At 50.4% G+C, this 12,534-nt stretch overlaps 2 gene segments (V, D, J or C); both read left to right on the plus strand.

The window, feature by feature from the left end:
- The first annotated feature begins 3,921 nt into the window (after positions 1 to 3,921).
- Positions 3,922 to 4,681, plus strand: LOC120614201 (immunoglobulin lambda variable 1-40-like). The segment is given in 2 exon segments: positions 3,922 to 4,080; positions 4,193 to 4,681. Coding segments are annotated over 2 exon segments (627 nt in total).
- Positions 4,682 to 9,748: 5,067 nt separating this feature from the next.
- Positions 9,749 to 10,286, plus strand: LOC120614204 (probable non-functional immunoglobulin lambda variable 5-48; the record flags this gene model as incomplete). The annotated part of the segment is given in 2 exon segments: positions 9,749 to 9,857; positions 9,934 to 10,286. Coding segments are annotated over 2 exon segments (399 nt in total), but the record flags the coding sequence as incomplete, so codon positions are not given.
- Positions 10,287 to 12,534: the final 2,248 nt, after the last annotated feature.

Genomic DNA, 12,534 nt, shown 5'->3' on the forward strand with positions numbered 1-12,534 from the left:
TGGAATTCTGTCTCAGAGCCACGAGAAATGAATCCTCTGGCAAGAAATTGATCCTGAGGGGCTCTTAGTCCTGTCTCAAGGAGAAGCTGTTCATTAGGACCTGATGTGGGTGATCCTGGCACAGTGCTCCAGATTCTGGAAGAATGGAGACTCCGTCCTCCCTCTCCTCCTGTGGGACCATCACACTCTGGTCCCCTCCTGCATCTAACTTCACATCAGGGTTGACACTCCTGCTAAAGTGGTCACCAACTCCATGAAGCTGTGGAGAAGGCCCAGATGCAGAATTCACCTTCTCCTGAAGAGGGAGCAGCAGACACATTGGGGGTTCCCATCACAAGCGATCCCAGGGAGAACCCCTAGGATTGAGATTTCGGAGGACAGTGATTGACATTCCGGGGTTCCATCCTGATATCCTCAGCTCTCCTTGACAACCCTTGGACTCCAGTCTGAGGACAGGGTTGATGAACACTGTCACACACCTGGCTGTAACATTTATGTCACCAAAAGCTATTGCTCCATGTTGAAGTGTGGTGAACACCTGCCCTCCAATCCTGTCCCTCCTCTGTTCCTGCCTGTGACCTGTACCAGCTCAGGTTGTGTCATTCTCTGACACCTATAACTAACAGCAGAGAATGGAATCAAACAATAACCCTTTTCTTACTGGTCTCCCCATATACACACCATCAATTTGACCTCAGAAGCAAAAATAGTTTCCCACACATGGTGGGTGTGGATGATGTGGGCTGGACAAGAGGGGCAGAGTCCAGCCTGTGTCCCCTCCGGATCCAGATGCCTCTGCAAGACCCCATAGCTCCCCTCATCCTGCCCTTGTTTTGCTGGTCATGCCCTGAGCTCAGAATCCTCAGGGGAGCTGGGTTTATGTCATTTTCCTCCACTTATTTTTCCTCCCTGGTTCATCGTTGTGAATGGCATTGGATAAACCTCAGTTATTTCGGGCTTAGAGCCTGTGGTCCCAACCCCTAGTATCGTACAGCCAACACCTGAAAGTCCTGCTTTCCTTCGGTGCCAGTGCGTGGAGTGTTTGCCAGTGAAATGAATCAGGACAAAGGACTTTTGAAATACCAGGCCCTGGGGGCGCCGGAACCAGTAGTGGAGGAAGAACCCGAACAAGAGGGAGTCTCTTTAGAGAAATGGTCTTTTTATATCAATCAGATACCAGACCAATTATGAAATCGACTCAAATCTTGAAGTTCACAGCATGTGAGCAAATAGCACCCATGTGAGTTGAAGGAAGATTTGCTCACCACCAGGGAGGATTTGGGCTGAGACTGGGACCTCTGCGGGGCCTGTGGGGTTCATGAACGTGGACTTGGAGGACAGCAGATGTGAAGGGTACTGAGCTGTCAGTCAGATGCCACCGTCACGGAAGGAACCTCTGAGCGCTCAGCACTGCGGCCTTGACACACGATGGGTGAATCGGGCGAGTTCCCCCGATGGGCCTCACCCGCCCCTAGCCCAGGTGCGCAGCAGGTGCCAGCGCGGGCCTTCGGGGATCAAAGCACAGCCGAAGAAGCTCTCATCTGGGACAAGCAGGTCACTCACAACACGGAGGGGAGACACTCTCTGCTCCTCCCCATCCCTGATTCTTCTGCCATGTGCAGCTACCCGATCCTCACTTCACCACTGGCTCCTAACTGCCACCCGGACCTTCTTCATGACATAAGGCATTGTGACCTTTGGTGCCTCATGAATGCCAAGAGACAATGTGTAGGGATGAGAGATGTCAAGGGCCTTGCTAATTCTATGACCTCTCAGCATATTCATGATGAAATATGTAACAAATGCTATGTCCTTTGTCATACTTTAGACTGCATTTCTAACAAGTATGAATACTTATAGTGATCTACAAAAGGTAATGCTTTGGTGTTTTTGGATTTTTTAATGATCCTTTTTCTATTTTCTTTTCTAATAAATTTTAGTCCCTCCCATCCATCTCAAAAATTACATAAATGCATATATATATGTCTTCCATGTGTATTTATATGCATATGCATAAATATATAAAAATGTGCATGTAGCATATACACATATGTGATACTATGATTTACCATAATAAATATATGTTTGGACTTCATCCCATTTTTGGAACAGAGCTCCGGAAATCCATGAATTTCCAAAGTGACCAGAGCTATAAAGGAGTCTTTTGTTTGTTAATAAGGTGACTTTGGGACTCACCAGAGGGAAGGAGCAGGTGGCCAGGAGGGCCAACTGTGTGCTTAGATGGTTGGAACTCTCAGTCATGATCCCCTGACCATGGGGGAGGGTAGAGGGGCTACAGGTCAATGGCTTTCCATGGCCAGTGTACATCAACCATGACCAAGTAATGCTGGAAATTCTGGTGCCTAGAGAGGGCCACACCCCTTCCCCACCTTATGCATCTTTTTCATAATCAACTGATAGCAAGTAAAATGCTTCTCTGAGTTCCGTGAGCTCCTCTAACAAATGACTCAGATCCAAGGCAGTGAGCAGGGATCATTGGACCTTCCATTTACAGTTGGTCGGTCAGGAGCAAATGTAATAACCTGAACTTGTGACTGGCTTCTGAAGTTGAGGGTGGGCTTGTGGGGAATGAGGGAAGTCTGGTGGGACTGAACTCTTTAACTGTGGAACCGGATGCCATCTCCAGGTAGATGGTGGCAGAATCCAGTTGAATCGTAGGGGTCGAATTTCTCAAAACCTCCACCCTTCACACATTGGAATTGGTGTCCATACTTTAAACATAGATTATTTTTCATCTAACCTGTCAGAGGTGCATTTGGTGATTAGAGCAGAAATTAACACGGATCATTCTGTCTGACATGCATTGAGCTTCTCAAATACAGATGATGAGAAATTAAATAATCATGCAAATGTTATTAAGCAATCTATTAACAGGGACGGGTCCAGGATGGCGGCACAGGAAGATGCTGAGCTCATCCCCTCCCATGACACAGTGAATGCTCAGCGACACTGAGGACAAGTTTCCTGAGAGACGCTGAGGGCCGACTGCACAACTTCTGCACAGTGCAGGAGAGGCCCACACAGAGAAGGTGGGGCTGGGGAAGCTCTGGGCGTGGACGGAGGGTTCCAGGGTCAGACGAGGAGGGGAGGCCATTGTTTCATCTCCTCTCCACCTGGAAAGCACAGGTGGGCGCTCTACCCAGCTGCTCTCTCCAGCATGTACGGCCTCCGTGGCACGTTGCAGGACACCCCACCTGGATTCACTCCAGTAGGAACATACAGCTCCACCACACATGCACACACATCTGCACTCAGCCCACTCCTGCAGGGCAGCTGGCACCCCAGTGGACACAGTGTCTGCCCTGACCCCAACCAGCCTGTCACACCACCCAGCACAGTCCACACGGAGGTCGCTTCTACACACATCCACATTTTCAAGATTGGGAGAGAAACTATTTCATCTAATTCTTAGGACAAAATATAGGTAGTCAAAATAATGAGAAGACGTGGGAATATGCTCCAAATGAAGTAACGAGAAAAAACAAACTTCACAGTCAAGGGAGCTGGAGACAGACAAACCCTATAGCCTGAGTACAGCATGAAGACTTGCTGAGATGGTGGGGAGGCCACATGAAGTGACAGCTATCGTGGACCTCAGGCAGGGGGACAAGGAACAGAGCAGTGGGGAGGCAGGAGCTGTCTCTGAAGGGCTCTGGGCACCAAGTCACACAATAGTGTGTTGGACCTGGACACCAGGGGGCGATCAAGGCCTGCTCTTGAACTAAGTGTATTCAGAGCTGGGACCAGCCACCTGGCACTGCCTGCTGCCTTCTGTTCAGGTCTCACAGCTGTGACCTCCCCACCCCACACAGAGCTGCTCTGGCCCACGCCCTAATTCCCTCAGGCAGAGGGGCGTGACCAGGGTCCCAGTGAGGGATCAGAAAGCTGGGGGTCTCATTTGCATGAGTGGACCCTCCCTCTGTCAGAGCTTGAAGAAGGGAGGGAGAGACTTGGGGGAAGCTCTGCTTCAGCTGTGGGGACACAGAGGACAGGACGCGGTGATCATCTCCACCATGGCCTGGTCCCCTCTCCTCCTCACCCTCTTCGCTCACTGCACAGGTGACCAGATAAGGGGACAGTGGAGGGGACCCTGGGAAGCCACACGGAGCTCTGCTCCCTTATCTTTACTCCAGCCCTAGCATCACCATGTCTGTGTCTCTCCCTCTTCCAGGCTCCTGGGCCCAGTCTGTGCTGACCCAGCCGTCCTCAGTGTCTGGGGCCCCGGGACAGAGTGTCACCATCTCCTGCACTGGAAGCAGCTCCAACATCGGGGCTGGTTACGATGTAGGTTGGTACCAACAGCTCCCAGGAACAGCCCCCAAAACCCTCATCTATGATAATAACAAACGACCCTCAGGGGTCTCCGACCGATTCTCTGGCTCCAAGTCTGGCAACTCGGCCTCGCTGACTGTCCGTGGGCTCCAGGCTGCAGACGAGGCCGATTATTACTGCCAGACATATGACAACAGTCTCGGTGCTCGCACAGTGCTCCAGGCCCGTGGGGAAGTGAGACAAAAACCTGCTGACCCCCTGCAACAGGGCTTCCCTGGGCAGCCCTACTCTTCTTACAGGAAAGCACGTTCTTTTTTCTGTTTGGAAAATCTGGGGTCTGAAACCCACACCAGAAAACCTGTCTGCTAAATCTGTCCACATTGTGTGATTTTCTTAATTGACCTGAAGTTCCTGGATGTGGGGCGGGTGGGACCTGGGCACAGAGTCCATTATGAGATGTTTTGGAGCAGGGGCTGTCATAGCACAAAACACAGACGGGAACCTTAACTAACAGAAACGTATGTTCCCCCAGTTCTGCATTCTGGAAGTCCAAGGCAGAGGTGTGGGCAGGTGGGTCTCTCCCGAGGCCTCGCTCCTTGGCCGGCAGACGGCTGCATTCTCCCCGAGTCCTCACACGGCCTTCTCTCTGTGTGCGCTCAGCCCTGGTTTCTCCTCCTCTTCGCATAAAGACACCGGCCCTTCTGATTGGGCACCACCCGCATGAGCTCCTTTACCTTAGTTACTTCCTCAAGGCCTGGTCTTCAGAGCCTGTCACCTGCGGGGTGGCGGTTTCCACATGGGATTTGGAGGGAACACAGTTCAGTCCACATCACGGGGTCAGGACAGGGCCAGGGACGCAGATTCAACTGTGTCTGACTCAGAAGAGTCTCTTTGCAGATGATGTGCATCCACACCATGTACTGAACACCTACTATGTGCCTGGTTTGGGTCTAGGAGCTCGGGATACAGTGCGGACAAGACAGGAGGCTCCCTGTGCTCGGGGAGCAGACACTGCCTGGGAAAAGAAATGGGACAAATGAGCCAAAATATTGTGTCCTCAGGCTGATTTCCCACCTGGGGACCAAATGCCTCTGTGGTCCCAGGCATCACATGCACACGACAAACCCCTCGGAAAGACAGAAGCTTGTCCCCCAGCACATTGCCCAGGAATCCCGGTCTTCAGCGTGGCTGGACCCGATCACTCAGCATCTCCTTGACACCATCATGGTGACCAGGGAGGAGATTGTCTGATTGTTTAGGTTACACAGCCCCTGTCCGGTTGGAACTGGGGTCAGTACAGACTAACCATAGGGCTGGGCGTTTTGGGGTCCAAAGAGAATTTAAAACATGATGGAACTTTCAGCAAATACATTCCCACCACACACATCACACTTCCCCTCCCCCTCATCATTAGTTCAGTTGAGACACTGTGGACACTGGGGTCTGGGCAGGGACACAGGCTAGGCTGTCCCTGTCTCAGAGAGCTGCAGCTCACTCACTGACCATTCTGATATTCCTGCAATAGATCAATTCCAGGCCAAGACACGCTCAGGCGCATCCACGGGGTATCGATCTGAAATTCATGTAGTCCCAGGAAAGGCACAAAGATGTCTTCACTTCCCAGAGGTAGAAGGAAGTTAGAGAAGGTTCAAGAACCCTCATTGGTGGCCAACTCCACGCCACCCCTGAGACTTTCTCCACCGGTCACTCTGTCAAATGATGACCAGACTCAGGGGCCAGCACTCGAAACTCTGCTCTGTCCACACCCTCCATCTGGGGGTGACTTTTCCCCCAAAACCAAGAACCTGCCTCTGTGGTCACCTCTGGGTCATGTCTGAGAGTCTCCACTTCGCAGGGTCATGGTCACAGGAGCAAGATGAGACTCAGCCTGCTTCTGATTCTTCTGTGACTCTGCCTCTGCAGGACACGAAGTCAATTACAACATAAGAATAAAATTCTCCTGATTTCCCCACCTTGGAATGTCCTTGTCACTGTCCTGAAATATTGTTTGTGTGTCCATAATATCATGCTAAGTCCTCAGGCCAAGGGTCATTTACCTCCCAGACTGCACCCTATCCCTTCCGGTCTCATCTCCTGTCCATGCATCAGTTTCAAACCCAAACATCATCTTCAGCCCATTGATACAAAAGTGTTTGTGAGGGGGGAGGGGCGTAATTTCTAGAAAAATACAGGGTGTGCACAGAAAAGTTTTAGTCGTCTTGAGAATCACTCCAGAACCCAAGAAAATTAATCACTGCACTTAAGGAAAGCTCTCAGTCACAATATATAAGTAGATTAGGTTAAAGAATCCACTTAGATCAACTACTCATCTCCAGGGTGTCAGAGAATAATTTTGAAACGTTACACACATGGCTCTCATACAAATAAAGCGTGAACATGTGTCCTATGTTTTGTTTAACTCATATTTATTGAAGAGAACAGTGAAGTGGTAAAGAATTTAAGAGAATTTTTTTTAATAAAAGAATTTATTTTTTTTCCATGAAGAAATGACTATTGATGCCAATTGTGTTTCTTAGAGATAAAATGATTAATGTTTTAAGAGGTAATAAAATTATAAATTTGGGATATATCTTCTCCTGTTACAAAAACTACAAATTGAGTTCATTTCACTTCTTGACACACTCGGAGAAGGACGTCTAGACTGTGGACTTTCTCCATCTCACTCTTCCCCTCCGACCTTTGCTAAGGGGACTCTGCCGTCCCTCTGTCACCTTCTCGCTTCTCTTCACCTCTCACGCTCTGACACACGGCTCCTCCCCGTCTCCCTTTCCAGAAGCTTCAGTGGATCACGCTCAACCAGTCAGCGAGCTCAGCGACCCCACAAACCAAAGTACATCTTCTTAGATCCAGTGTCACTTGCCTGGCCAGACTCTGGTTTTTCTGAATTTTAATCCTATTGTTGCTGGTCGTCCGCTCCTCCTGGGTCATGTGATTCACATCTGTCTTCCTCTGTTTATATCACTTTGTGGACTTCACATAAACCCTAGAGACATTTGTGTCAGGCCCGGGTCCCCTCTACTCTCATGTTGTCTCTTATTCCTGCTCCCCCGTCATCCCCTCCCAGAACCCGGATAAAGGGCGAATGTGGCCTCTCTGGTGTCCCAGCATCCGGTGTTGCAGGTGAGGCCTGTTCACCTCCCACCCTTATGCTACTTCTTCAGGGTCAGCTCCATGAGGCCGGGATGAGGTCGTCTAGCTCAGCCTGGGTTCCCCAGCCAAGCGCTGTACTCAAAATCAGGGAGTACTCAGTAAATTGTTACCACTGAAGACATGTCCCTTGTCACCCAGGCCACATGGTACTGGGCCACGATAGGGTCTGAACCTGGGAGAGAGTCTGCTGTGCCCATGCTCCTGTCTCTGCCCTCAGCCTGAGAGATGCGGGGCCTCCTGCCAGGGAGAGAGTGCCCGTGGGAAGATCCAGGGCCTGTCTGGCCCCTCCCTCATATTCCCAGTGTCCGTCATTGCTTCGTTATCTATGTGAGCCGTCGCTTACTTACCTCTAAGCAGAGAAAATATAGTAATGAAAGAAATGAATGAATGATGCATCATAAGTCCCCAGGCAAGTGGTTACTTTTAACACCTGCATTCTTCCATAGAGGAGGCAAATCATTCCCCGATTGTCTCCGCATTTTTCTCACAAGCCTCTATACTTTTATGTGACAAATGTAGCACAAATCCATCACACAGCCATCACACGTCTCCCCACCTGACCTCGCCTGTGTCAGGGGCATCCCCACCTCTCCCTGACTCAACCTCGATCCACCTGGCTCTCCAGACTGTCCCACCCTCTCCCCCTGCCTGAGGTCAGTAGGTTAACTCCCTGTGTCTCACCTCAGGGCACATGCCATTCCACACCTTCCCTGTGCCCTTTGCTGTCAAATTCCTCCAGCCACCTGAAACGACACCTTGCTAGGTCTCTTCCAATTTCTTTCTTTTTAGATTTTACAGATTATTTTGGTTTTTGTTTTCTGTCTTGATGGGTAGAAAACTGTAATATTTCATTTTTGCAGAATGTAAAGAATCACAATTTTGTTTTGACAACTTGCACATCTAATTTCATTTGCCACTCACTTTAATGTCATCTTGAATCTCCCACCCCGAAATACAAGGTTATTACATTATGAGGTGGAGAGAGGCACCTGGAGTGCTCTGTGCCTCCTAACCCTCGGGGTACAGGGAGGTGAGCACCTCCTGAGGACGTCTCCCTGTCCCCCTGGTTTCCCTTATCCTGCCATATCCCGCCGAGGTACATGCAAGGCCACCACCTTGGCCATAGTATTAACGGCAGCCTTCCTGTGTGCCCCAAGATTTGGCTTATGAATCTGAGTTCTGTTTCCCTCAGGCTTAGACCCCAGGGCTGGGCATTGGTGACGAGGGATGGAAGGAGGGCCTTATGCCCCATCCGGCCCTGACTGTGACTGTGACTCCTACACCGCTTTCCCCCGTGGTGCTCCATGCCAATCTCTTGGTTCCTCAGATCTTTGTCATGGTAATAAGGGTACTGGTGGTCCTGGTAAAAGGCAGGACATGAGCCATCAAGCACTCCTGTCAGGTTCTGTCCTAAGATCTGTGCTAGAAATTCCTGCAGAGCATAATCTCTAAGGTGCAGCACTGATGACAGGCACAGATGGAACAAACTCTCCCAGCACACGGGGCACGGTCACAGGCTGGTCCCACAGTGGCGCCTCGTGGAAGCCTAGGCCCTGCTCAGTACCCATGCCCTCCCTGCTTCTGAACGTCCACATTCTGCACCTTCCACATCCTCCTCTGGGAAGGTGTATTTCCCTTGGTGTCTCCTGTTCACACTCAGCTCCCAGAACAAGAGTCCCCTCTGAGCCCACCATGGGGACAGAGCCACTCTGCTCTCTGTTCCCTGCGTTGTGTCCTCAGACCCACGGTGGTTCCCACCCACTCTAGGCTCAGAATTCACGCGAACTTCCCTCTGCACTGCCACCCACAAGGGAAGCTTGAATCAATGACGGTCACACCACGACCCCACCTGCGTCTTCCCCTGTAGGGCTGACGGTAGGAGGGAAAAAAAGGACTTAGGAAACAGGTGCAGGTGAGACCTTGGAGCGGCATAAAAGAGCAGATATTCTCCTGAGTACCAGCAGGGGACGGTGTGAGACCCTCTTTGGGAGTCTCTGCAGGACAGGTGCTCCCAGTTGGGCAACACTCCACTGACAGGAAGACCCTTTGCTTCCTGTGGGGAATTGGCTGTCGTGTCCCTTCTTGGCCTGGCGTTGTCCCTTACACATAGGCCTGTGTGTGTTCCCAGCAGCACTTCCTCCCAGCACCATGCATGGCAGAAACCAGTGCATCAACTGCCTCCCTCTGCAAGGGGCCCCAGACCCTGTCAGAGCACCTGGGGGAGGGTAAGGAGTGGGGACACATTTGCATGAGCAGCTTCTCCTTTGTGAGGCCATCTGGGAGGGGATAAGAGAGGCCTGGGCAGCCTAGAACCAGACCTGTGGCCTAGGAAGTGGCTGAGTGCACCATGGCCTGGACCCCAGTCCTGCTCATGCTCCTCTCTCTCTGCACAGGTAGGGACAGGACCCAGAGACCCAGGACATCTGCACCCTGACGCTTCTGTTCACTACAATGATCCTGTGTTTGCAGGTTCCCTCTCCCAGCCTGTGGTGACTCAGCTGCCCCCCTTCTCTGCATCTCCGGGAGCATCAGCCAGACTCACCTGCACCCTGAGCAGTGGCTTCAGTGTTGGTGGCTACTGGATAGGCTGGTTCCAGCAGAAGCCAGGGAGCCCTCCCCGGTATCTCCTGAGTTTCTACTCAGACTCCAATAAGCACCAGGGCTCCGGGGTCCCCAGCCGCTTCTCTGGATCCAAAGACGCCTCGGCCAACGCAGGGCTTCTGCTCATCTCCGGGCTCCAGGCTGAGGACGAGGCCGACTATTACTGTAGCACATGGGACAGCAACTCTAAGACTCACACAGTGCTCCAGTCCCAGAAGGAAGTGAGACAAAAACCTCTGTGCTCTCCATGCCTGTTGCAGTCACCCCTGCTGGTATCTGTGACCAAGTCCAGCTCCGTGGTGACTTGTGTTGTCAGATCGTCATGCAGCACCTGCTTTCCTTGGACCAGTCGTCCTGACAATGTCACATCCTTCTCTTCAGTTCAACTTTTAGATTGATTTGTTGTCCATGTATTCTCACGGTGTTCAAAAATCCTTACTCAGAGATAAATATCTCCTGGTAGACACAGCTGAGGATGTCAAATCCGGTTGATTCTTGTCTTTCCCAGCTCAGAGTCTAGAAGTGGCTAAGATTTGCTTCTGGTGTGAGTGCTTCAAATTAATTCCATGATACAACCATCAAGCGGAAATGAAATTTATTCTATATACTATGAGTGAATTTTAAAAATTTAAAAAATAATACCATTTACAACAACATCAATATGAAATATTAGAAATAAATCTAAAAAAATATAAAACCGTATATACTAGAAATAACAAACTATTGTGAGACAATGAAATAAAATTGATTAGGTCTTAGTAGTTTGTGGGTTGACATACACACTGTAGTTATGATAAAAATTTTTCCCAAACTGAATGAAAAACAGCCTGAAAGTCGATCAGGTTAAAATGTCCACGCAATGAAGGATGAGGTAGGAAAGTTCAGGAAAGAAATGGAAATAGTACCAAAAAAAACTCCATAAATGAAACATTCCTTCTCCAGTTTCATGAGACTTGTCCCAGAGGAGGCACAGACCAGGTGGTGGGACACTGTCCTGAGGGGTGACGGGCAGTGTGGGTGCAGCCAACCTGGGCTGAGTGTCAAGAGGCACTGAAGCTGTGCTGTCACCTGTAATGTGTACCCAGACACCTGTCATGTCACCTGTAATGTGACATGGTTATGATTATCACCTCTATCCAATGACTGACCCTGTGACCTGTACCTTGTTTGCTGAGAATCGGGACCACCAAGGCTCTGCGTGGAAGAGGGGACCATGTGATTTCAGGGACTGCGACTCCAACTGCATTTCCACAAGTTAGAAATGGAACCTGCGTCCATAGTTCCTGGGAAGACAATCTGAAGACCCTTCTCAGATAATGAGTGTCCTCTGATAGCTGCCTCACTCAGAAAGCTCGTGGGGATGTCCCTGCCACTCATGGGGTGTCTCTCACCTGATCTTGTGGGCGTGGATATCGTGGGAAGCCAGGCCTGCTGGGGAATCTCGGATGCCCTGACCTCCACTTCCTGAGACTCGGCCCTCTCAGGGTCTGTGTGGACCCAGGACACAGACTCGCCCTCCTCCAACACGTACCATAGATGGTTCCCCAGAACAGGACCCAGGAAGGGGATAGAAAGACAGAGTCTCATGAGGATGTGGAGCAGAGAAAGCAATGTGAGGCAACGGGGCCTTAGCTCTGGGGCCCAAGGAACAAGACTGTGGATTATGTACACCACATCCTGGATTCCCATCTTCCTCACACACATTAACAATCATGGGCATCCTCCCCAGCTCTACCTCATGCCCTCCACTACGTAGGGACCATGTCCTGTGCCCACAGGTCTCTGCTTCTCTCCCTGTGGATCCAGCCTCCTTCAGGGACAGGGAGCAGGACAGAAAGCCAGCACCTACTGCCCTAGGAGAATCAGAACAGTGGCTGGAATGTTGTCATTTGGACACATCGGCACCAAGCACATCTCATCAAAACTATGGACCCATTGATACGACCACATATGCTCACAATGTTGGTTCTCTTTGTTGTCACCGTGTCACCTAGAGCAGAAGCTCTTGTTCCAACTTGAGGATGAAGCCAAACATCATTGACCCCCACACCCCAGATCCCCATCCTCCCCCATGGCTCCAGGTCCAGGAATGAGAATCAACATCCTTGACCACCCAGAGCCACTGCCATCCATCCAGCAGTGCCCACTTTAGGCTGATTTTTGTTCCTTTCTTCTCAGAGTGTCTCCTCATCTGATCATGTGAGGACGTGAGAAATGACTGTGCATCTCATCTCCTTACAGTCTTCCCGCCCACTCCTCACTCGGGGACAGCCGGGGCTTTCCAGAAGCGGGGAGCTCTCCTCTGATGTAGTATTCACTTTACGACAATATAATAAAACTAAACTAAAATATAGACTTAATATATTGGAGGATTTAAAGGAAATAATTATTGCCAGAATAACATTCAAGGAGAAGGAGAACCCACAGATGTTCTGAAAAACACAAGACATTTCTGTTCCTGACAGTGTT

This window comes from Pteropus medius, unplaced genomic scaffold (assembly GCF_902729225.1).
Source record: "Pteropus medius unplaced genomic scaffold, Ma_sr-lr_union100, whole genome shotgun sequence".
In the NCBI taxonomy this organism is placed as follows: Eukaryota; Metazoa; Chordata; class Mammalia; order Chiroptera; family Pteropodidae; genus Pteropus; species Pteropus medius.